We start from the raw sequence: 25135 nt of genomic DNA on the forward strand, positions 1-25135 counted from the left end.
CAACCTCAAAATGGTAGAGAAAATTAAAAAAGCGAGCAACAAAATTCAGCCTAAAGCCAAGCTACAATAGTGTTGATCGGTTATGAACTATAACTAGATATAATTAAATACCAGTAACTATGTCACATAATCCTTCACAGGTTCGATGACATAACAGTTCCTGAGACATCAATTGCAGCATACCATATATGGGATTGTATTTTCTTTTTTTAAGGTCCCTTTGGGCATTCAACAAAGCATTAAAACGATAGGCGTGCATGCTCAGTTCTGGCAAAAACTTAGTATGGACAAATTGTGGAAACAGTCCGCAGAAGTCCTTGTACTAGAGCAGCTAAATAAGGTGCTTGCAGATACACTTGAATTTTTATGACTCCAATTAAGCAAGCTATTGTCGCAAAATTTGAATGAGACTTCCTTGCACTTTAAACTTCCTTTTTCATTCATATATATCACAATTTTCTCTCATCAGTTCAGCAATTGCCTATTCAGAATTGGCACCATCCTTCACAACCTCGGCAGCTTCTGCTCTCTCACCTTCGCCAATCTCTCCTTGTTTAATTGCAACACCATCTGGGTTTGTTGCTTCCGTGACAATTTGTTGGTCCTCCGCAACTGCACCATCCTCTATATCATCAGCGCTACCTTCAGTGCTCATTGCAATGCCACCAGCATTCCCGCTAACAGATTTATCATTCAACATATTTCCCTCTGCAACTACCACATCAGAAATATTACCTCCTTGCTTATTCAAGTTCTGTGCAGTAACTTCTTTGTCACTTTCATCAGCCTCGGTGACATTAACACTATGCAATCCCTCCACCACTGAAGGCGCATCAGTAGATAAGCTAACATCTGTATCCATAGCTGCATGCTCGTTCCCAGAATCAGCATTTATATTATGTTTTGGACTGGCATGAACAAGGTCCTGAGCCTCATTTGTTTGCTGCTCTGCAAGATTAGATGAATCAACTAGCACAGTGCTTCCAACATTATCCGAAGGCAAAGGCTCAGAAGTTTCCGAGTTTTGCATGGCAGCTTGCTTTGCCGCAATCTCAACGAACTCAAGTGCACGATTCTTTTCAGCAATCTCTTCCTGTTGCTTTGCTAATGTTCTGTAATTAGTGGTAAGATGTTGTATCCTTTCCAGCTCAGCCACAAGATTTCCATATCGCCTTTGCAAAGTTTGTTCTAGTTCCTTTTGCTTCTGAACTTCCTCCCAGAGACTATTGATCCTGTGGGTTGCTGCTAATTGCTCCTGCTTCTGTAAAGCTTGGAAGCACTCAAGTTCTGTTCCAGCAGTGTCCATCTGCTTTAAAATTGATTCAATTGGTGGCAACAGCTGCCTTTCTGACCGCGTCTGATCATTCAATATATTAATGATTCAGTAACACACTATTGTTGAACTCTAATGAGAATGTGACCATGTAAGATCCCATCACAGATACACATTAGATTCACTTTAAATCACATTGTTGCCTAAAGAAAAATAAACATTGAAAAAGAGATGTACATTTATTTCTCAAGGATACCTGCTCCCCAAATTTAACACAGTTCCAAGTAAAAGAGCTCCTAAAACCTATGAACCTCACAGAAAAGGAAAACCGTCCACTTAAATGAAATGTCATTCCAGAAAAAGACAGCAGTTTGTTATTAAAGCAAACATGCAAGTCTCTTTGATGTATTTCAAACTTTCAATTACTAGCTACTAACTGATTGTTAGAAGGGGAGGATAAAACAAGGAAAATAGAGAAAGGCTGATAATACATGATAATTGAAAAAAGAAGAAGAAAGGAAATCCAACACACAGACACAAATAGAAGAGATAATTGAGAAGATTAAGCTATCACCATATGAGGATATATTCTTGCGAAGGTGGTAGTATAGAGATTGGTGCATCTGGAACACCCTATAAAAATGTGAATAATTTCACATCTTTTTAGCCATAGAAATAGAAGGCCATGAGGGCATTTGCAAGAAAAGCTCAAATAAAAAATTCCCAGATATCCAAGAAAGCTAGATTGTTTGGCATTGAGGCCGAAATTGATTTTTGAAAAAGCATGCTTTTAGATCTTTATAATGCCAAATCCACAATTAAGAACAAATTCTCATTGGCTCTAGTGAACAAATTCAAAATGGTACTCTCTCTCAACTGCAACAATGCCTAACATACTCTAAGAGCAAAGCAGAGAAAAAAAGGAATAATTTACATCAGAGATAGTTAAAAAGAAGAAGAAGAAGAAAAAGAAAGAAAGAAAGAAAGAAAGAAAAGAAGGAAACAAGAGGACAACTAAAATAAAATAGAAACAACTCCCAGTCATAACAAAATCCATAAGCTACACTACAACATACCTGATAACCCTGTGTAAGAACATTAACCTTCTTCTCAAGGCGTAATGCCTTCTCCCTTTCAGCCTCCAACCTCATCTTCACATTCTCAAATTCATTCTGTAAAGCAGCTAGTTTCTCCACATTTCCAGCAACACTTGAGAGACCAAAAGCATTCCGAGTGGGAAAGTACATCAAATCATTTAGACATGTTTTGTGAGCATCAACAAACACATCAAGCGATTCACTTTCATGTCCCATTGCTACACGGATATAGTGAGCCTCCTCCTTGATCAAATTATCAGCCTGTAAAGCAGAATGTGATCATCACAAGTTTGCAAATGGGTCAATAGCTAAACATTTTACTTTTAGGGTCTTCCTGGAATACAATAATCAAGGCTACTGATTTATCAAATCAAGCAAACAAATAAACTTTAAAAAATCAAATCCAGAATGAAGACATAAAATAACTTCAGAAAGCATGTGAAAGCAAAGGGACAACCTGCAAGCCAATGGATCAGATAAGATGGAACATCAGAAATACTGATGATAACAAGAAACAACATGAAGAGAGAGAAATAGAGATCATAAAATATACAAATTCAAGAACACACAGCAAATCTCCAGAGCACTGGCAAGAGCCAAATGTGTTCATATATCTCTCTCTCAGCAGTTGTTCAAATACTTCAGACAGAAATCCCTCTCCAACCAGCAACTTACAGTTCTCAGACAAACATTCTAGCCTTTAAACTAAACTCAAAACATTGGCCTGGTTTATAATATAAATGGCATTAAACATTGACCTGGTTCATGTATCACTAAACAATGGCATTACTTTGCCTCAAAACCACTTAGTGAGTATACAATCATAAACCTCCAAAGAAAACTCACTTGGTGAGTATACACTCATAAACCCAAGAAACTTATCTATTCTAATTTCTGACCAAGTACTAACCAGAGTAACCTCTCTTTACTGCTAACCTCAAAGACCAAAGGGACTAGTTGAGAAGTTTCAAATATCAGCTAAGTAGGTTTCACACCAATTCTGAAGAGGGAGAGAGCAAGCAAGCACTCCTAAGTGAGAAATTTGTTTTAAAAAAAAAAAATAAAAATAGAGGGGAAAATGAACCAGAGAGCAATCCTCCCTAACTGCTCGTGCAATCCCTAGAGGTAAATATAATTCTAACCTTTTAACACAACAATAATGAACCTCCCAAGTCACTAAGATCTTCAGCTTAGCAACATCTTATCACGTCTCCCCAATACTCACCCAACACAATAAAAAAAATCAAAGCAGAGAAACCAAAACTCATGCAAATTCTTTCAAACAGCAACACTGTAATAAATTGTTGACGTCTTAAATACGAGATCTACTAAAGACATATGTAACTAATTGAAGTCTTTCCATTAGTGTCTACAACTAAATAAGAAAAGAAACCCCAAGCATTACCCACGAGCAAAGTCACATGCTTCTAAGAGTAATAAATTATTCCCATCAACCGTAGATTCTGATACTCAAAGCAGAGTTTGAAAATTCATTCAAAAAACTCTGACATCTTAAAAGAAACAACAATCCTCTAACTAGACAGGGGAAGACATTCATCCAAAATAAGAATAGTGAGGAGAAATTTTATGCATTCAATTATGTCTATAAGCAATTGACACACACCCAAATCCAAGAAAAAGTATCAACATTTTTTTTCCTTTATATTAGTTACCAAACTACTAATAGCCTAAAGATAAAATGCAAAATGTTAAACAACAATAAGAATAGAAACTATGGAGCTCGTCAAGATGCTTAGATCACAATCAACATAACAATTACATGAATATAGAAACAACAATAAAATGGAAGGCCATAAGTTCAAAAAAGAAAAACATAGAGAAAGCACTTACTTCTTTCAGCTCATCTTCTTCAAAATCTTCAATTATAGGGACAGAAACAGCATTAGCAGCTCGTTTTGCACCTTTCTTTTTCTCCTTAATCAACTTCTCATCTAGCGGATATTTTGCATTATCATGCTCAAGTAACGTTAGAAGCTCCTTCCTTATCATTTCATCAGCAAGTTCAATAAATGTAGGAGGCACAAAGGAACTCTTATCTTCGTCAGCTCTCAGCAAAGAATTTCTAATTAGTTCTAGTGAAGCAGAAGGCGGCCTAGGCAGTTCCCTCTGCAGTACTTTTGATCTCTTCTTAAGCAATGCCTGCTGTCTTGCTTCTTCCTCAGCCTTTTCTCTAGCTATCCTATCAGACATATCTTCTTCAATCTTCTCTTCTGCTTCTTCCTGATCTTCTGGAGGTGGTTGAATAACTATTTGATATTCATTCTTCGGCTGTGGAAGATTACCAAGACCAGACCGCAAGTTCCTTCTTATATCAGCTTGTCTTCGTTGCTCAAGCTTTGCACTGTCATGCATATCCATGTCTTCATTTATATGGAGTTCATCCCTGATGGGAGTTCCTTTTGGTGTCATACCAAAAGAGTACCCATCCCTTGATGGCGTCATGCCAATTCTAGGTGTAAAGCCAGCACCTCCAGGAGTTGCAGAAGGGGTCAGCATTGGATTTGGTGTTTGGATCTCCCTTTTCTTAGGGGTGACCCCTGAAAAATCTGAAGGGTGCAACTCTGGATTCTCTCCCCCAAGTAATGGTGTCTGTGATTCTCTCAACCGAGCCAAGTTTTCTGCTTCCATCATAATAGCATCACCCTTACCAGCAGGAGTTCTTTGTGGAGTTCGCAATGGTGTCATTCCCTGCTGTGGTGTCTGGGCATAGTTCGCCAGAAGAGCACGTGTTGCACCACTCCCTTCTGTTAGTGCCTCATCCCCTGCAAGAAGATCACTTGCATAACCCATCTTTGCAATTTCCTCTAATTCATGATCTGAAATCTGTGGTGCAGGAAGCATCAGTTTTGATCTCTTCCTCACTGTTTCTGGATCATTCAATTTGTTAGCTTGTAATATAGCTGATGGGGCATCCTGCCTTTGAGCAATTTTATTTTTTGCAATATCCTGTTTTCTCAGTTGGGCCTCTACATCAATCCTTCTTTTTCCTTCAAGTTCTTCAATAGTAGTTGGGAACTTGGGCTGTTCCACTGGTCTATCTTCATCAGTAACATCAAAAAAGCCAGGTGGAGGCCTCTTTTCAAAAGGAATTTCCGCATTATAATCAATACCCTTCCTTTTCCTCTTCCTTTGCCGTGTGTTGATACCAGCAGCCTTCAGTTCTCTTCTCTTTTGCAAGGATGCAAGTCTCCTAGCCTCTTCAAGCTGTTTCTCTCTAGCTTTCCTTTTTGCTTTTTTTCCCCTAGTGTTGGCTAACCGAGCTCGTGCTTCAGAAAGCATTTCCTTTTCATCTTCATCCATATCAACAGGATCAGGACGTGCAGGCTTTGACTCTGGATTTGGATCAATCTCTCCAGGACGCAATTTGCGTGGGTCATCACCAGGTTCATAGTTCTCATCCTTAACACAAGCAGCATCAAGAAGTTTCTCGTATCGTTCAAGGCACTGAGATGGTGTACGGCCAACAATAGGTGCAATTGTTCTCCACTGTGTTGGCATTAGCTTAGCAAGATGAAGCAATTTCTCATCCTCTTCTCTAGTCCACTCGGTCTACAAATATCATAAAAAAATGTAAAAAAAAGAAATTAATCTTACATAGGTACCTACTTCGAGTTTGCAATTTTTTGAATACATAACATTAAATAGAAGGTTCAATATCAAAAGTTGCCTCCCATGTTGTGACTTACCAATATAGGAGTGGAATGATATGGCTTATAATTTTCCTTATTTTGGATTAAAAGGAATCAAAATTGCAGATCATCATTTCCCAGCTCCCCCAACAACCCAAAAGGTAAACCAATTAGCACCCCATGCATAGAATAATGATCACCATCTCCAAAAAAGAAGTATCATATACACATATAACAAATATTAAGACCCATCCCCTTTTTTCCAACACCATACATTGACAGGAAACATCATTGTGAAATTTTGCTCGCTGTTGTTGTTCACCGAAAAAAAAAAAAAAGCTTAGAACGGTTTTTCAAAATTATTACGCACTTTAAAGTATAAACAATTAGCTTCGCAAGTCTGCAAAACTTTTTAGGGAGCACTTTTAAAGCATTAAATGGAGGTTATACAATCATACAAGTGCAAATGCAGGTGTGTATGTATCTCTAAACAAATTGAAGAATACAGAAGCACAGAGTACCTTTTTGATAGAGGGATCGAGCCACTCATACCAGCGAGCCTTACACTGTTTAGCAGATTTACGAACCAGAAGCGAAGAGATTCGAGCCCATTGATTCTTTCCATATTTCATAACCGCCGCTTTGAGGATCTCATCCTCCGTGTTCTTCCACACACCACCTTTTATCATAATCCTCATCTTGCCTCCTTTGTATTTGACTACCGCTTTCTAATTGTTCAAAATTTTCAGCGTTTTAAGATTGATAGCTCTCAACACGAATTTACTCTATTGCTCGCAATTAGGTAAGATAAAAGAAAAAATGGCTGCAGCAGTGATGACCGTAACGGCTACAAAGCAGCGAATGAAGATACTGTAATGAAACAAAGAAACGGCGATAAACTATTCAGAATTTATCGGTGACGATATTGCAAAAAAAAAAATATGAGAAGGAAGGAAATGAATGGAAAAATAACAGTGACCGGCGAGGAGCCACGGCCGGGGGATGCAGGAAACTAAGATAAAACAAAGGACGGAGAGGGACTCGGCGACAAAGAGACTGCGAAGCGGGTTAGGGGTTCAACTCGGAAAACTAAAGACGATCCTCGGGCATGAGTACTTTCCTGCTTCGATCTGTTTAACGGGTTATAGAGCTAAAACAGTAAAACCTAACCCAAACCTCCACTCCTCGGGTCACGTCGACCCGAACCGCCCTTTTCTGTTCGACGGGTGAGATTTTTCATTTTAATCTAAAATCAATGAATTGATTGAAAATTTAATTATATTCTAATAATTTAAAATAATTCTAATTAAATTTAAAATCGATAAGTTTCCATTTTAATTGATTCCAGTCAAGTTTCCATCCAAATCCATACCTAATCATGTATAAAAGTAGCATTTGATATTTAAAATTTTCACCTTTATAAAAATAGTTTAACTTTTGAATTACCAATATTTCTTTACATCTATTTTACAATTTAAACAAATACATCTTCCCTTGATCCTTCCAACAGTATTTCTTAAGAATTGATTCTGAATTTTTCTCCCAAAATTGCACTCAAAATTTTTTGAAAAAAAAAATAATACAAATGATGTAACAAAATCCATTATAAATTACATATATTCATATAGGAAAAGTAATTAAATAAAAGAATACATTATTTATTTATATGCAAAAGAGAAATCGCAGGTATAATATTCTCATGGTATTTCCCATTTGGGGATTATGAATTCTATAAAAAAATTCATAGTACATGATAACCGCTGGATTTCTCTACTCCGATCCGATATCTGACCCATGATGACAACTCTTTACCTGAAAGCCCTTTAAGTCTCCCGCATGATCAGGTCCAGCCCATTCGGCCTTAAGACTGGACTCCCTCTAAAGCCTCCCAATCGGGCCGGTCCGGTCCTTTCGACCCAAAGATCATACCTCCCCTAAGGTTCAGTCTTAATTCTAGGCCTGTGCAGATTTCGGTTTAAACCGAAAAACCGAACCGAACCGATTAATTTCGGTTTTTCGGTTCGGTTAATTGGGATGATCGGTTTGGTTCGGTTAGTATATTTAAAATTATTCGGTTTTCGGTTCGGTTCGGTTTAAACACGTTAAATAACCGATCAAACCGAAAAAACCGATTTAGTTGCCCAACCCAACCCAGCACTCTGTGAGACCTATTATACCCAACCCAACCCAGCACTCTCTGAGTCCATCCCTTTCACCGAACCCCTCAATCCCATTCTCCAATCTCCCGATTCCCCCCCCCCCCCCGAACCCCTGTTCTCCTCAATCCCGATTCCCCCCCGATCGTCAATCTTTTTCTCGTCGACCGCCGACCGTCGACCATCAACCTCTTTCCCGTCGACTCCGTGGACTGATCTCTTGAGAGCAGAGATACTAGTATGGACCGCTTATCGATCTCTCCAAAGTAACTTCTCACATCAGCGACTTCGTTCAGCTTCTCGTTTTTGTTCACCGTTGCAATCCCGTTCAGGTCTCTCTTTTTCTTCCTCTCTGTGTTTTCTTTCTTTTTTCTTTTTGTACCAGTGGATTTGAATATGGTTTATTTTTCTTCCTCTCTGTGTTTTCTTTCTTTCTTTTTTCTTTTTGTACCAGTGGATTTGAATATGGTTTTGCAGTTTGGCAATTTGTGTTACTTTTAATATTTGTTTGTCTTGGGTTGAGTATGGGTTAGGATCACCTTTGGTGAAAGAAAGAGAGGTCCTGCTCACTGCAACTTCGCTATTCTGGGTTCTTATTGAGCGTAGCCATGCCTGAAAGATGCGAAGAAGAGAAAGGGGACAACCCATTTTAATTGTTTATTAATTTTATTTCTTAATTGTTTATTAATTTTATTTTTTGAGATAAAAAATAAAAAAAAATACAAATTTCGGTTTGAACCGAACCGAACCGAACCGAACCGAATTTTATCGGTTCGATTCGGTTCGGTTATACCTTCATAATCGATTTTTTCGGTTTTACAAATTTTAACAATTCGGTTTTCGGTTTTATCGGTTCGGTTCGGTTCGGAACCGAACCGACCGATTGCACAGCCCTACTTAATTCCACCCTCAGACCCAATCCGGAAAAGAAGAGGTGGCCAGTCCATTCGCCTAGTGGGTCCATCCGCATGCGTGCTAGGGGGAATTAAATTGCCGTTACGCATGGAGCAGAGATCTGATATTCTCGTACGTCCGTATTCGTATGGCAGAAACAGGTGACCCAATAACAGTGAGGTCGTTACACGCCATTGACAGATAAAGGAAAAAAATAAAAAGGAGAGAAACATTATTCTCTAGGACTAAGTTTACAAACCCCTTGTAAAACCTTATTTTCTGAATTTCAGATCATCAGGACATATTCTTAATTGCACTGGCTCAAGAATTTATGTCAAAAAAATGCAATAGTACTTTAACAAAATTTATTTTCCTTTCAATTTTGTTTGTCTTACACAAATTCCTCATATTTGAAATCTATGGCAGCTAAATAAACTTGGGACAAAGCAATCTCTCTTGTGGGGTTTTATGGATAAATAAAATAATTTTTTGGCCTTCACTAGTATGAGATTCATTGTGGTTTGTTTTAAATATGTTGCAATTTTTTTAGATTTAGTCTTTATTTATTTTTACTTTGAATTACTTCTATAAGGAAGTAGAATTTTATCGGCAAATCTAGTCGCGCTTAGTCCTGCGTGCTTCGACGGAAAAGAGGTTTCCTTCTATGTGATGTCTGCCCTTTTTCTAGTTTTTCATTTTTTTAATCTGTTTGCATTTTGAAAGGCTCCATATTTATTTTTAGTGGTGTGAATAGTGCATTTTTTCAAATTTTATATTAAGGTTCTTAAATTTTTTAATTATTCTTTATATTTTAGATGTTCGACCTTTATAATTTTAAAATGCTGAAAATTTTTTTAACATCTCTTTTTTCAACTCAAATGAAAGTTATGCTTAATTGGTTGTCTGAGCTTCATAGTCTTTGAGATGTATTTAGGAGCCATTGATTTGTTATTTGAATTTCACTAGATGTATCTATGTAGTGGTGGTACAGAGCTCTCTTCTCAATAAACTATGACTCTTTGGTGGTCATAAGCTATTGTAATTTTGGTAGGCAATAAGCATCAGGCGGTTGTAAAAAAAAAATTACACTGGTAATTTGCTTTTAAAGTATAAAAATATTTAAAAGTAATATTTTAGAAAAATAAAATCAATAGCCTATTGATAATCGTCGGATCTCGAATACGCAGACCACAATTGAATCCATGAGGGAAGATCAAGCCATAGTCCTGTAAAAGTCAAACACGTCGGTCCACCTGCATAAGTGCAGTCCAGACCTCGCGCCAGCAAGATGGACAGAGCAATTGAGAGTGATCCAGCTCAACTGACTTGATGGGTCAGCGGAGTAATAGACCTTTACACATTCGGGATCATATCAACACGGGCGCCGAAGGGAATTAAATGGACGTCTGATGATGGAAAAAAATACAATACGTCTATACGTATAGCCCTGCATGATATCGACATATTATACTGTAGCAGGGTGGTAGTTATACTTCATTAGAGGACAAAAGGGAAAAAGAATAAAGGAAGGAAGGCATGAGCCATTCGGACTAAGTTCACACACGCATACCCTAATCCTACCTTCTATTGGATCTCAGGACTTCTATTGGCGCCGTCTGTGGAAACAAAGGAGATCTTTTCGTCACCAAAATTCTCATTCTCATCATACCCATTGAGATCCATATGATTAATCATGGCAAAAACCACGCTGGAAACACTCCAAACGACTTGAGCTTTGCTCAAGAAGGACCGTAGTTTTTATTTTTCAGCCCTATCGCCCCATTAAACCAACCACCTATGTTCTTTAGCCCTCGCCAAGCTCAGTAGGGACCATGTCCCAAACTACTCTATCTGACCAGGACCTAAAAACATGGCTCTCCAACTCCAAAACACTATTCATTGGCTAGAGTAGATACTGCAGCAAAAGGGACCTAATATGTCATTGAACATACCCCCACTAATTGAAGGATTCAATATTAATGAGTAATCAGTCCAAATTTAGACAATTTTATTATGTTGTTATTAAAGTTAATTTACACTTTTTCTGCCTAATTTTGTGGTTTTGATCTTATTTTGTAGAAAATTGTGTAAAAAGGTAATTTAGTGAAAATGCTCTTAAAACTGCCTAAAATAGGATGAAGGAAAACAAGTTGTTTGCCCAAGTCAAGTTGCAGCTGAAGTGAAGTTAAATAAGGAAAGTGCAGTAGTGAAGGCAAATAAGGAAAGAACATTCAACAAAGTAATTTGAAATTCAAATTTTAAATCTTCAAGAGCATTCAAAATTCAAAATTCAGCTTATTCAAGAAGCCAAATCTCAAGAAGATGCAATTGCCTTTCAAGCATTCAAAATTCAAAATTCGAAATTCAAAAGAAGGCTCCACCTCACAAGAAAACTTAGGGCAACATTTTCAGCCTATAAAAGCTTCAAGTGTCGCACGCCTCACCGGTCCTTCCTCTCTTCCCGTTCGGCCACAATCGGCGCACCACTCCTCCTTCCTCTCCAAGGTTGTCGGCCACCTCTCTTCTTCTTTCTTTCTTTTATTTTTGGTGTTGTTTCAGCCATGAGTGGCTGAAACCCTTTTTTCTAGTTGAAGATTAGGTGAAATTTTGATTGTTTTATGGATTGGGAGATCTGAACATACATTGTTTATCTTTTGTTTTTCAATATTTATGCAATTTCATGCTTAATTACATTGTTGCTTTGTGGTTTATATCAATAGGGCCAATTGATTCTTGATTGCAAGGTAATAATTTGTTAGATTGGATAGTTTTAAGTCCGTAATTGCTTGGATTATTCAAACATAAGTAACTCTTGGTGTAAAAACTAAGAAAATTGCATGATCTAGCAATATCATTATGCGTTTGGGTAGCTAGAATTAAGTCTCTCTATTTCTTAATGCAATTGACAGTTGTTAGATGCCAAAGGCCCAAGGACGTTCCTTGACAACTTGTTGATTAGTAATTAATTAGAGGACGTTCTCTAATTGATTTATGCTTAAGGAGGGATATGGTGGTGAGAAGCGTCTTCCATCTCCATAACTAATTTGTTGAATCAAACAAAGGAACCTAAGTATCAATGATCAATCCCAACAACTAAAGTGGATCCAATTCTTCAACTAGAGCTTTTCTCATATTTGAATTTCTTTACTTTAATTATTTGTTTTACTTTATTGCTTTCAATATTAGTTTAATTCAATCAATCTCAAAAACCTCCCCTTTTTATTTTACTTTCAGTTTGTTTACTTGGTCTTGATAAGGAAAATAGGTAAGTATCAATTCCCTGTGGATTCGATCCTTTTGCCACTATCTACAGTTGTAAAATTGTTGATAACCAAAAAGGTTATTTTTTATCGGCTTCGACAACCGCACAGTCAACGAGCCCCAACCCACACTGAACCACCAAACCCCTCAACAAAGCAGTAGGAGGATGGGTGATGGAGACAGAGAGGCTAGCAGGAGAAACGAGCCCATGGCCAAAACAAGAGGCTGGGTAGTAAGGGAGCTCATCGAGAATGATGAAGCCGAAAGCTATTCTTCTGAGCTGACAGAAAGGTCAGAAAGCGAAGAGCTAGAAAAAAAACTACCGCCTGAAAAAAAAAAAGGCAGGGAGAGAAGAGACAGGCATAGATCATAAGCTAAAGAGACTGAAGGAGCAACTCCTAGCAGAGCTGGGGGCACAAGACAACAGCAGCCCCCTACTACCAACCTCATCCCCATTCGTGAGATGAGTACAGTAGGAAACTATCCCCAAAAAGTTCATGATGCCGACAATGGCCATGTAGGACGATATGGGGAACCCCCGAGAGCATGTCTTTAACTACAAAAAATTCATGGAGCTTTAGACTTACTCGAATGCCTTGATGTATAAAGTCTTTCCCGCCACCCTTACTAGACCAGCCCGAGCATGGTTCAATAGTCTGAAAGCAGGACACATCAAAAGCTTTATGGACCTAGCCATTGTGTTTATCAGCAGGTTCATCATCAGGGTCCCAGTAGAAAGAAAAATAAGTTACTTGGAAACGGTTCGACAGAGGAGGAACGAGTCCCTGATGGAATACATGGCTAGGTTTAACTCGGAGGCTCTGCAAATCCTCGATCTTGATGAAGCTAGGGCAGTAGAAGCCATGTAAAAGGGGATGAGTTTTTAGGATCATTATGCAAAAAGTCACCTATTATCCTGGCAGAGCTGATGAATAGAATAGAAAAATACATAAGGCAAGACGACGCCTTAACCACTAGTAGATGTGCCAAGGAAGCAGGAGACAGAGGAAAAGTTGTGGAGGACACGTTCAAATAAACAAGAAAGGAGGCAAAACCAGAGGCTTGAAGCATTAAACAGACACCAGTGGGAGAGGAAGGAGCAGAGACCTTACCAACCCTGGATTCCTGAGGTGATTACTCCCCTGAATGTATCCAGAGCCGAGGTGCTTGTAGTTGTCCAAGACAAGGACTTCACACAGTAGCCCAAGATAAGAACGCAGTGACAAAAAGGCCCCGAAGACAGACAGGAGGACCAGTGAATGACAGTTTTAGTGGGACAATCAACATGATCATGGAAGGAATTGAAAGCAGTATGAGCAGAAGGGGAAAGAAGAGAAATAGGGATGGGGAAGGGAGCAGTGCTGAAGTTATGTAGATAGTGGAGCATTCTCCAGTGACCATCTCCTTCTTTCCAGAGGACGCCTAGGGAGTGGAGATGCCCCATAATGATGCCCTGATCATAGAGGCCGTCATTCATAATTTCAGGGTCCAAAAAGTTCTAGTAGATGATGGCAGCAAGGTGAACCTACTGCCTTATCGAGTCTTCTAGCAAATAAACATACTAGGGAAACAACTGGTCAGGGACTAAGCCCCAGTTAAGGGAATAGGAGGGACTCCAGTGCTAGTGGAGGGAAAGGTAAATGTAGCCCCAACCCTAAGAAAATCACCCCTATCTCGAACTCACTACGCAGTGTTCCTTGTGGTGAAACTGCCCCTGAACTATAATGCCATCTTGGGAAGACCGATGTTGTATGACTTTAATGCAGTGACCACCATCCGGTATCTGACTATGAAATTCCCAATAGAAGCAGGGGTGGGGGTAGTTCGAGGAAGACAGGAGGAAGCCAGAGCTGTATACCTGGCCACGGTAGAAGAGCCAAGCACCCAGCCAAAAGAGATAAGCCCTGAAGTCATGGAGGTCCGAGATGAAAAGAAAGAGGCCAGGATTGAACCAGTAGATAAGCTGGAGACCCCTTTCCACTATCTGAGGAAGAAAACGGCAAGGTCTTTAACATCAACTCAGGCCTTGGAAAGGACCAAAAGGAGGCAGCGATGGCTCTGATTAGAGGACATGCCTCAAGCTTCACCTGGAAGCCTTTAAACATGCCAGGGATCAATTCTAAGGTGATGACCCACAAATTGAACATTCTCTCTGGGGCCAAGCCAGTAAAGAAGAAGAAGAGGATATTTGGGAAGGAGAAGTAACAGTCCACGAGGGAAGAGGTGCAGAAACTAGAGGAGGCCGGATTTATTAAATAAGTCATATACGCACAGTGGTTAGCGAATCCTATACTAGTAAAAAAGGCTAATAGGAAATATAAAATATGTATAAACTTTACTGATTTAAATTAGGTCTGCCCCAAAAAATATTATCCTCTCCCAGATATTAATAAAATAGTCGAATCTACAGACGATTTTGATTACTTATTGTCCCTAGAAGCTATGTCAGGGTATCACCAAATTCCTATGGACAGGTCGGATGAATAATAGAGCTCCTTCATAACTGAAGATGGGACGTACTGCTATAGGGCTATGCCTTTCGAATTGAAAAACGACGGGGTAACATATCAGCAGTTGATGAATAAAATATTTAAGGGTCAGATACGAAGAAATGTAGAAGTCTATGTTGATAACATGTTGGTTAAAAGTCAGACCTTCCAACAACACCTGACCGACTTGAAAGAGGTATTTAGGGTATTACAGCGGTATAAGATGAGGTTAAATCCAGCAAAATGTGCTTTCTTTATCAGAGGGAAAATAGCATAGAGCCGAACCCGGAGAAGGTAGAGGTTATACTAACAATGCCAGAGAAGGTTGAGCCTCGGATACCCAGGCCATAGTTGAGCCCATAAGGGAAGATCAGGCTATAGCCCTATAAAAGCCCAACACGTCGGTCCACCCACATAAGCCCGGTTCAGGCCTCGCACTAGCAGAACGGACAAAGTAGGGCTCAGACCCAATTGAGAGGGATTCAACTCAACTGACTTGGGTCAATGGGGCAAATACCCATTCACATTCAGAATCATGTCAATACAAATGCCGAAGGAAATTAAATGGACACTTGACGATAGAAAAGATACAATATATCGGTACGTATGACTCTACATAATAACGACATGTTGTACTGCAGTAAGATAGCAGTAACACGTTACTGAATAACAAAAAGAAGAAAAAAATCGGGTTAAATTCACACACGTATATCCTAATCTTACCTTCTATTGGATCAGGACATCACCTATTAATTCAACAATTTTTTTTCTTACCATCCTTTATTTTGAGGAAAAGATTTATATTCTACTAAATTTTTAATAATTAAAACAAAATTTTATCCATTTAATGTGTCCTTTTTAAGAAAATGTACGTTTAATTCTAATTTATATAACTTGATATTTCAATTAATAGTTTTTCTTTAATATTCTAAGACATGATATGTGATGAAATTGTATTTAATTTTTTATTTCTATATTGAGAATTTTAAAAATTAGTTGATATTTGATATTGAAATTTTGGCTATGATTTTTATTAATATGAGAATTTAAGGAATTATGTTAATTTTCTTATTCTTGTCTCAATTTTCAATTAACTTTGATACATACTTATATTATTGACTATAAAATTATCATATAATGCCATCAGAAAATGGAATAAATAAAAAATTATTGTAATAAAATTATGATAAGTTATCACATTCTTTTTATGAGTATTTTTATTTTAAATATGACATATATTTTCAACTCGACCCTAACTAAAGTTTCACATCCATCACTACCATATTTTGCGTTAAAAAAAAAAATTCAATTATGTGCAAATTTGAAATTAATTATATTTTTGAAAATTAATTTATATGTGGTTCAGTATTAAGCAGTTGTTCGCGTGGCCTAATGGATAAGGCGCTCGCCTCCGGAGCGGGAGATTGTGGGTTCGAGTCCCATCGTGAACGTCCTTTTTTTAAACTTTTCTATTAATTTAAGTTACCTAAATTTTAAAAATTTTAAAAATTTTTTGGGTTGAAAATCCCTCAAATTTTCTAAACAAGCTGTGTTTTCGAAGCAAAAATAAAAAAAAGAAATATAAATTCTTCATCTTGCCAATATATATATTTTTTTTATGCATAACGAAGCTCAAGTTTTACGTGCATAGTTAGTTCTAGATTTGATGAAAAATTAAAGAAAACAAAATTAGAAGAAATGTTTAATTAGGTAGTGTTTACTGTTAAAAAACCTTGATATATAACATATATATTATTGAAAAATAGAACATCTAAAGAGAAATATACATATATTATTTATTTATTTATATATAATTATAAAACAAATAACACAGACTAAACCCTTAAATCTCCATGCATTTCTCTAGAGTTTCCTGCTTCCATGAAGATGTCGTACCAAAACTCCGTATCATTTACAGTACTGAAACCGTTGATGGCTTCCACTGCTGTTGCCACAGGTTCCTGAGATTTCTCTTCTGTTGCATATCTTATATTTTGATGGGTAGGAAAACTCTCAGGCTGCTGTGATGATCTTGCATTGTTGATCACTGCCTTTATGTTTGATGATGTTTTGGTGGTCTGATCAGCTGAACTGCTTGTGCTTGGGGTGGCTTGCTTCCCATCAACTCTCTTCTTTAGATGGGTGTGCCAATAATTCTTTATCTCGTTGTCTGTTCTTCCTGGCAACTTTGTTGCAATTGCAGACCATCTGAAGATCAAAAGAACATTACTCGAAATATTTCTCTGCCTTGTATAAGTGATATGTGTGTGTTTTTATATGTATGTAAGAATTATACCTGTTCCCAATAATCTGATGCAGCTTAATGATAGTTTCTTCTTCTTCGTTGCTGAAGTTTCCTCGTTTAATGTCTGGTCTCAAGTAATTAATCCACCTAAGCCTACAGCTCTTTCCACATCTTAATAAACCTGTAGCAGTAAAAGAAAATATATATGAAAGGCTTATAAAAACTTGAAGTAGCTATGCGATCATAAGTACCTGCTTGCTTGGGGAGTGCTCGCCAATTGCTGTGGCCAAAACGCTGGATATAAGACACCAAGATTAGATCTTCTTCAGCCGTCCATGGTCCCTTCTTCAACCCCATATTCTCACAACAAGGAATCCTCACCATTTTTATTCTTTTCAAATCTCGGATGCCTCTCTCTCTCTCTCTCTCTCTGTGTGTTTTCTTCTTTCAAAGCTCAAAACTTTATTCTTACATTATGGTAACAATGGTCCAAGAATTGCATGATTTGTCAAAAGCAAAACCTGCCGTTCTTTTTTTACTGCTACACGAGTGATAGTGATATGGATCGTTGATCACTAAGAAATGGACCATCTCCAACTCCTACTTTTTTTTGCTTGAGTTGAAAGTATATGACGATACCCTTTGAGTAACGTGCCTGATATATGTCGTAAGAAGATTACGATCGAGGAAAAAAACACACCAAGTCCCACCATGGTTCTTGGTTGCTTCGCTTTGGAATTGGATTGCCCAAAAGTTTCAGCAGCTTGTGCTAATTGTCAAAATTAGTATGCCCAGTGATCAACAATTGATGGGCTTAGCGACGTTCACAGCCGCCACTCCACTCCCATCTATCGTCTGAAACAAGCATGCTTAATCTAGGCTATTTTTCTGACATTATCCATTATAATATGATGAATTCAGGATTTTTTTTTTCTTTTGAGATAGTAATCTAGACAACCAAACAAAAGAAAAGAAGAAAAAAGATAGAAATTGAGTTAGATTTTTTTACTTAAGAATGTAATATAGCCAAATTGTGGACTTTGTGCGCAGAATGAATTGTAATTTTCAAAACCTTTCTTGGCAGATAAGAACTTTTTCCGGGAAAGTGGTCGTAAAAAAAAAAAAAGAAAAGAAAAAAGCTACGGGTTTTAGTGGAGAGACAGGATGTAAGAGGGGAATCCAGGAGGTTTGCCGACATTAGATATGGTTGGAAAAGTAAACCTAAGGATGCAATGAGTTCATCACCTTTCTTCAAAAAGCCATTTGTTGCACGAATTTTTGTTCAAAAACAAATTTATAATAAAATTAATAAATCTCAAAAGCATAACTTACCCCTTTATATTTTCATCAAAACTCATTAATAAATCTAACAATTTAATCTTTATGTTTTGCCTCTTTCAAATTAAAAGTCTTTTCATCAAAACAATACTTTTTTTTTAATTTGATAATATTAAAATACAAAAACTAAACTATTTATTTTTTTAATAAATGTAGGAATATAAATATTAATTTTAATATAAATCGATAACTAAATAACACTATACATTTAAAGTATTTTAATCATTTCAAAAATAATTAACACAAATGAGATATATAGAGACTAAAACAATAATTGAGTTTAAAATTTTAGTATTGGAGAATGAAAAACTCTTTTTAGCATTGGCATTCTTAGCTACCAGCCGACTTTAAGAAAAAAAAAAAAGACAAGAAACTGGGTGTTGAATCTGATGACCGCTGGATTTCTTCACCCCAGAACAGGGGCTTGACCACAGCCAAAGGCCCATGACACAGAGGCCCACGTACTTGATACCCCCCAACAAGCCTGGCTCATTCCAGCTTCCGGGCCGGGCTCAACCAAGCCTCCTCACTCAGTCCAGCCTGATCCCTGACCAGCAGACCCCACTCAGGCCCAGCGTCCAGCCCAACTCTCGGCCCAGCCCGGGGTCCAGAACAGTACTCGCCAGACAGCCTGGCAGATCCGCTCGAACGTACGCATGAGGAGAATCAGAGGCCGTTACGCATGTAACAGGCAGCTGATACCCTAGTACACCCGAATCTGTATGGCAGAGACGCGTGGCCCAATCCTGGAGAGACCTTTACACGTCACCAGCAAGCAAGACAATGTATAAAAGAGGAGTCCCCTCCTCAGAAAGTTTTAAGCCTTATTCTGTAACACAAAACCCTGAAAAAACCCTATTCTATTGGATCTCAGATCATCAATTGGCGCCGTCTGTGGGAAACGAAGGAGATCTTTTCATCACCGGAGTTTTCACTTTCAAAACCCACTGAGATCCACAATGGCAAACCACCAAGAAAGTAACCTTAATATTCCAAATGACTTAAGCTCCGCCCAAGAGGGGCAGCAGTTCTCTTTTTCTAGTCCTATGACGTTGAATAACTAAACACCCATCTCTCTTAATCCCTCGCCAGGCCTGGCAGGGAATACTCCCACCATGACCCTATCTAACCAAGACATTCAAACCATGGCTCTCCAGCTGCAAACCACTGCTCACTGGTTGGGGCAGATAATGCAACAGAGGGGGCTTAGCACCCCAGTAAACGTACTCCCAGTAGTGGAGGAGCCTAGAACCGATGAACCCCGACCTACCTCTATCCGCCTCCAAACTAACAACCACGATGCCGGAGAAGAGGAAGAACCGGAGGCCCGAATCCATGGGAGAAGGGCAAGAGAGATGATAGAAAATGAAGAGGTGGACGACTATTCTGCTGAAACAACCAGGGAAACGGGAACTGAAACAGAGGAGGAAGAATATAGTTTGGGCAAAAGATCCAACCCAGAAGACGAGAAAATGAACCAAAAACTGAAAAGGTTGAAGGAGCAGCTCCTAGCCGAGCTAGGTAAGAAAGGTCAGAGTCAAACCTCCTTGCCTACTTCTTCTCCCTTCTCGAAGGTAATGCAGCAGGAGACCGTTCCCAAAAAGTTTATGATGCCACCGATGGCGGCCTATAATGGGGCTGGAAACCCGAGAGAACATGTCATGAACTATAAGACCTTCATGGAGTTGCAAACTCTGTCAGATGCCCTGATGTGCAAGGTGTTCCCAACAACGCTCTCGGGACCAGCGAGGGCATGGTTCAACAGCCTGGAGGCCGGAAGCATTAAAAGTTTTGGAGATCTTGCCCTCCGCTTCATCAGCCGGTTCGTAGCCGGGGTGCCAGCAGATAGGAAGACGAGCTACCTGGAAACAGTTAGGCAAAAAGCTGGTGAATCTCTCAGAGAGTATGTCGCCCGTTTCAATACGGAGGCCCTGCAGATTTCCGAGCTCGACGAAGGAAGGGCGGTAGAGGCCATGCAAAAGGGAACAACCTTTGCCGAGTTCTTTGGTTCTTTGAGCAGGAAACCTCCGACCTCACTGGCCGAGTTGATGAAGAGGGCGGAAAAGTACATAAGGCAGGATGACGCCTTAGTAACGAGTAGATTTGCCAAAGGGGTGGCAGGAAAAGAGAAAGCCCCGGAGGAAGGAAGGCTGGAGAAACACGAGAAGAAGCGTGGGAAGAGGCCTGAGCCATATAAGCAGGCCTGGGAAAGAAGGGATCAAAGGCCCCCCCCTCCTCCCAGGGCTCATGAACCACGAGTGCTCCCCCCTTGGGTTCCTGAGAAGCCTACTCCCCTTAACGCTTCCAGAGCCGAAGTGCTCATGGCAGTCCAGGATAAGGAGTTCCTCCAGTGGCCTACACCCATGAGGACGGAAGCAGATCAGAGGAATCCTGACAAGTATTGTCAGTACCACCGGACACATGGCCACGATACAAATAACTGTTTTCAGTTAATCGCGGAGATTGAAAGATTGATAAAAAGGGGGCATCTCAAAAATTTTGTGAAGAAACCGGAGGGGCAGAGGCCTCCGCCCAGTCCGGCAGCCCAGATGCCCAGGAGAACCGGAGCTGGACCAGTGAATGATGGGTCTAGTGGGACTATTAATATGATTGTTGGAGGAACTGGAGGACGGATGAGCCGTCGAGGAAAGAAGAGAAACCGGGAAGGAGAGATCAGCAATGGCGAGGTCATGCAGATCGTTGAACACTCACCCATGGCCATCGTTTTCTCTTCAGAAGATGCACAGGGCATTCAGATGCCCCATGATGACGCGCTTGTTATTGAAGCAGTCATTCATAATTTTCGGGTGAAGAAAGTTCTGGTGGATGATGGGAGTAAGGTCAATTTATTGCCATATCGGGTTTTCCAACAGATGGGAATCCCGGAGGAACAGCTGGTTCGGGACCAGTCACCCATCAAAGGGATCGGAGGAGCACCGGTATTTGTAGAAGGGAAGGTGAAGCTGGCCCTTACCTTGGGAGAAGCACCCAGAGCTCGCACCCATCATGAGGTGTTTTTGGTGGTTAAACTCCCACTGAGTTACAATGCGATTTTAGGGAGGCCGGCGTTGTTTAGCTTTGAAGCTGTCACCAGCATCAGGTATTTGGCACTCAAGTTTCCAACGGAAGAAGGAGTGGGAATGGTTCGGGGCAGCCAGGAAGAAGCAAGGGCGGTATACTTGGCCACAGTAACAGAACCGAGCTCAATTGGAGAAGCACTCGACTCGGAAGTTCTGGAGGTCAGAGATGAAACAAAAGAAGCCCGGACAGAGCCAGTCGGAGAATTGGAGACCTTCCCCTTATCAGAAGCAGATGCAAGCAAGGTTTTCAGTCTTAACGCCAACCTCACCAAAGAACAAAAAGGTGAAGTCATGACTCTGATCCGAGGTCACGCGTCGACCTTCGCATGGAAGCCCTCAGACATGCCAGGAATTGACCCCAAAGTGATGACACACCGATTGAATGTCCTCCCCGAGGCTAGACCAGTGAAGCAAAAGAAGAGAGTAGTAGGAAGAGAAAAACAACAAGCCACCCGGGAGGAAGTGCAGAAGTTAGAAGAAGCAGGCTTTATTAGGGAAGTAATGTACCCACAATGGTTGGCAAATCCTGTGTTAGTCAAAAAAGCCAATGGCAAATACAGGATGTGCATAGATTTTACCGACCTAAATAAAGCCTGCCCCAAAGATTGTTACCCCCTCCCTGATATTAATAAAATGGTCGATTCAACGGCCGGATTTGATTATATGTCTTCTTTGGATGCTATGTCTGGTTATCACCAAATCCCAATGGAGAAGTCGGATGAGGAGAAAACCTCATTTATAACTGAAGACGGGACTTACTGCTACAAAGCTATGCCTTTCGGATTAAGAAACGCCGGGGCAACTTACCAACGATTAATGAATAAAATCTTTAAGAACCAGATTGGCAGGAATGTAGAAGTGTATGTGGATGACATGGTGGTTAAAAGTTCAACTTTTCAACAACACATAGCAGATCTAAGGGAGATATTTGGGGTGTTAGATCAATACAGAATGAAGCTAAACCCAGCAAAATGTGCTTTTTTCATCAGGGGAGGAAAGTTCTTGGGATACATGGTGAGTGGAAGAGGCATTGAGCCTAATCCGGAGAAAGTAGAAGCCATATTGAATATGCCAGAGCCGACCTGCGTAAGGGACGTCCAGAGATTAACCGGGAGAGTGGTGGCGCTTAACCGATTTATGTCAAAGTCAGCAGAAAAGTGTTTACCATTCTTCAAAAAGTTGAGAAAGGTACCAAACTTCGAATGGACGGAAGACTGCCAAAAAGCTTTCGCGGAACTTAAGAAATATCTTAGCTCGCCTCACGTGCTCAGCAGTCCCATAAAAGGGGAAGAGCTTCTGATATATTTGGCAGCCTCAGAACAGGCAATCAGCGCGGTACTAGTAAGGGTAGAAGGAGGAGAGCAGAAACCTGTTTTCTACATCAGCAAGGTACTTAGAGACACTGAGGTCAGGTACTCGAACATTGAAAAATTGGCTTATGCCTTGTTGTTAGCAGTCCGGAAATTCAAAGTTTATCTGGAAGGCCACCAAGGAGTTGTGATGACGAACCAACCCTTAAAGAAGATCTTACGTAGGCCGGAAACTTCAGGACGGATGTTAGCATGGTCCGTGGAAATCAGCCCCTACTGTCTGGAATACCGACCTCGGACAGCAATAAAATCTCAAGCGCTGGCTGACTTCATAGCAGAATGCTCATTCAACGAGGAGAAGGAAGAATCATCCTCGGAGATGCCTAGAAAGGAAGGAGAGCGAGAGCTTTCCCAAGAATTTAGCTGGAAGCTATATGTAGACGGAGCATCAGGATCTGAGGGCAGCGGCGCAGGGATAATGCTTAAGGGGCCGGAGGGTTTCAAAGTGTGTTATGCTTTACGGTTAGAATTCAAGGCTTCTAACAATATGGCCGAGTACGAGGCCTTGGTGAATGGGATGTTGGTAGCCTCGGAAGTAGGGGTAACCGACCTCGAAGTAAATAGTGACTCTCAACTGGTGATCAACCAGGTAACGGGGGTATATCAAGCCAGAGACCCCATCATGCAAAATTATCTTGATAAAGTAAAAGCCATAGAAGCCGAGCTCGCAGAACGGGGAGTTATTGTCAGATTTCAAAGAATACCTCGGGATGAAAATGAGGAGGCAGACCTGCTTAGTCGATTGACCAAAGAAGAATTAGAGCAGCTCCCTGACGAAGTATACATACAGCATATCCGCACACCTGCTTTCAAAAAGACAAACACGGTACTGCAGGTGGACCAGAGCCCAACTTGGATGAGCCCCTATCTGAAATATTTGGAGAAGGGCGAACTCCCTGAAGATAGAGACGAAGCCAGAAAGATAGCAGCTCGAGCTGCCAATTACCAAGTAATAAGGGGAACTTTGTACAGAAAGGGGAAGTCCAGCCCATGGCTCCGGTGTGTAAGTCCGGAAGAAGCTGCAAGGGTAATGGAGGAAATACATAGAGGCCTATGTGGGGCTCACGAGGGAGCAGGGACATTAGCTAACAAAATATTCAGGCAAGGATACTACTGGCCTACTGTTAAGAAAGAAGCAGAAGAGTTTGTCCGAAGGTGCGACGTATGTCAGAGATTTGCTAATGCCATCAGGACCCCTGCCACTCCTCAAGCAAGCATATCCAGTCCATGGCCTTTCTCACAATGGGGAATTGACATCCTGGGACCTTTCCCCAAGACTACGGGGCAAAGGAAATTTGTAGTAGTGGCTGTGGAATACTTCTCGAAATGGCCAGAGGCAGAAGCAATAGCAACAATCACAGCCAGAAAAATGATAGATTTTGTATGGGGCATGTCATCTGCAGATTTGGCATACCTAGAGTGCTTATCTCAGACAACGGCAGACAATTTGACTGCAGCACCTTCAAAACCTTCACGACGAACATGGGCATATGGCATAAGTTCTCCTCCGTGGCCCATCCTCAGACCAATGGTCAAACGGAAGTCACTAACAGAGCAATCCTCCAAGGATTAAAAAAGCGGCTGGACGGTGCAAAGGAAAACTGGGCAGAAGAACTCAATAGTATCCTATGGGCACTCCGAACTACTCCCAGAGCACCCACTAAGGAAACACCGTTCGCACTCGCTTACGGTACAGAGGCCGTAGTTCCAGTTGAATTACAGATCCCCACTCATCGAGTTTAATTTCTCAGTGAGGACACCAATGGGGACAAGTTAAGAAGCAACCTGGATGCTCTTGAAGAAGTTAGGGAAGAAGCACAAGTCCGAACTGCTGCTTATCAACAACGAGCGGCAAGATATTATAATCAAAAGGTCAGAGAAAGAAGCTTAAAGGTGGGAGACCTGGCTTTAAGAAACTTGGAAGCTACAGGAAAAAGAGCAGCCGCAGGCAAGCTAGCACCGACCTGGGAAGGTCCATTCAAGGTGACAAAAGTGGTTAAGCCCGGGGTATACCGAATTGAAGATATGCAAGGAAACCCCGAGCCCCACGCCTGGAACATCCAGCACTTAAAAAGGTACTTCCCTTGAAATATATGTAAAGAAAAATATTGTACTCTGAAAGGCACAAATAAATAAAATAACGCCATTCTTTACGCAATGATGTTATCTCCATTAAGAGTGTTACTTCTCTTTGAAAAAGAAAGAACAAAACTAGAAGACCTCCTTGAGACATAGAGACCTCCTGGAGGTAGAAGACCGGGATCCCCAAGATCTCCCGGACA

At 40.3% G+C, this 25135-nt stretch overlaps 2 protein-coding genes and 1 non-coding gene across 5 annotated transcripts; 1 reads left to right on the plus strand and 2 right to left on the minus strand.

Moving 5' to 3' along the window:
* Positions 1–72: 72 nt before the first annotated feature.
* Positions 73–7155, minus strand: LOC110622870 (cell division cycle 5-like protein). Of its 3 annotated transcripts, none has more exons than XM_021767559.2 (5): positions 7000–7155; positions 6542–6890; positions 4222–5940; positions 2350–2631; positions 73–1357 (listed from the first exon to the last, which is right to left on the minus strand). In XM_021767559.2, the coding sequence occupies exons 2-5, from the start codon at positions 6716–6718 to the stop codon at positions 482–484; spliced, it is 3054 nt and encodes a 1017-aa protein (XP_021623251.1). In that variant the 5' UTR covers positions 6719–6890; positions 7000–7155; the 3' UTR covers positions 73–481. The 3 variants fall into 3 exon arrangements, with proteins under 3 accessions (XP_021623251.1, XP_021623250.1, XP_043815423.1); XM_021767558.2 differs by having other exon boundaries at positions 6994–7150; XM_043959488.1 differs by having other exon boundaries at positions 6542–7154.
* A 9043-nt stretch (positions 7156–16198) lies between these two features.
* TRNAR-CCG lies at positions 16199–16271 on the plus strand. The gene has a single exon. It is a non-coding gene; the product is annotated as a tRNA-Arg (tRNA).
* Positions 16272–16576: 305 nt separating this feature from the next.
* On the minus strand, positions 16577–17670 carry LOC110623483 (transcription factor MYB15). Its single transcript, XM_021768446.2, has 3 exons — positions 17317–17670; positions 17117–17246; positions 16577–17028 (listed from the first exon to the last, which is right to left on the minus strand). The coding sequence occupies exons 1-3, from the start codon at positions 17447–17449 to the stop codon at positions 16656–16658; spliced, it is 636 nt and encodes a 211-aa protein (XP_021624138.1). The 5' UTR covers positions 17450–17670; the 3' UTR covers positions 16577–16655.
* Positions 17671–25135: the final 7465 nt, after the last annotated feature.

The sequence above is a fragment of the Manihot esculenta genome, chromosome 9 (assembly GCF_001659605.2).
Source record: "Manihot esculenta cultivar AM560-2 chromosome 9, M.esculenta_v8, whole genome shotgun sequence".
NCBI classification, from domain to species: domain Eukaryota; kingdom Viridiplantae; phylum Streptophyta; class Magnoliopsida; order Malpighiales; family Euphorbiaceae; genus Manihot; species Manihot esculenta.

Coding starts and splice junctions, on each gene's coding strand:
- LOC110622870 (XM_021767559.2), bottom strand. CDS start 6,718: ATGAGGATTATGATAAAAGGTGGTGTGTGGAAGAACACGGAGGATGAG. Junction 5,941..6,541: donor TCGATCCCTCTATCAAAAAG/GTACTCTGTGCT, acceptor TGATATTTGTAG/ACCGAGTGGACTAGAGAAGA. Junction 2,632..4,221: donor AAGAAGATGAGCTGAAAGAA/GTAAGTGCTTTC, acceptor TCTGCTTTACAG/GCTGATAATTTGATCAAGGA.
- LOC110623483 (XM_021768446.2), bottom strand. CDS start 17,449: ATGGTGAGGATTCCTTGTTGTGAGAATATGGGGTTGAAGAAGGGACCA. Junction 17,247..17,316: donor AGCACTCCCCAAGCAAGCAG/GTACTTATGATC, acceptor TTACTGCTACAG/GTTTATTAAGATGTGGAAAG. Junction 17,029..17,116: donor CATCAGATTATTGGGAACAG/GTATAATTCTTA, acceptor TTTGATCTTCAG/ATGGTCTGCAATTGCAACAA.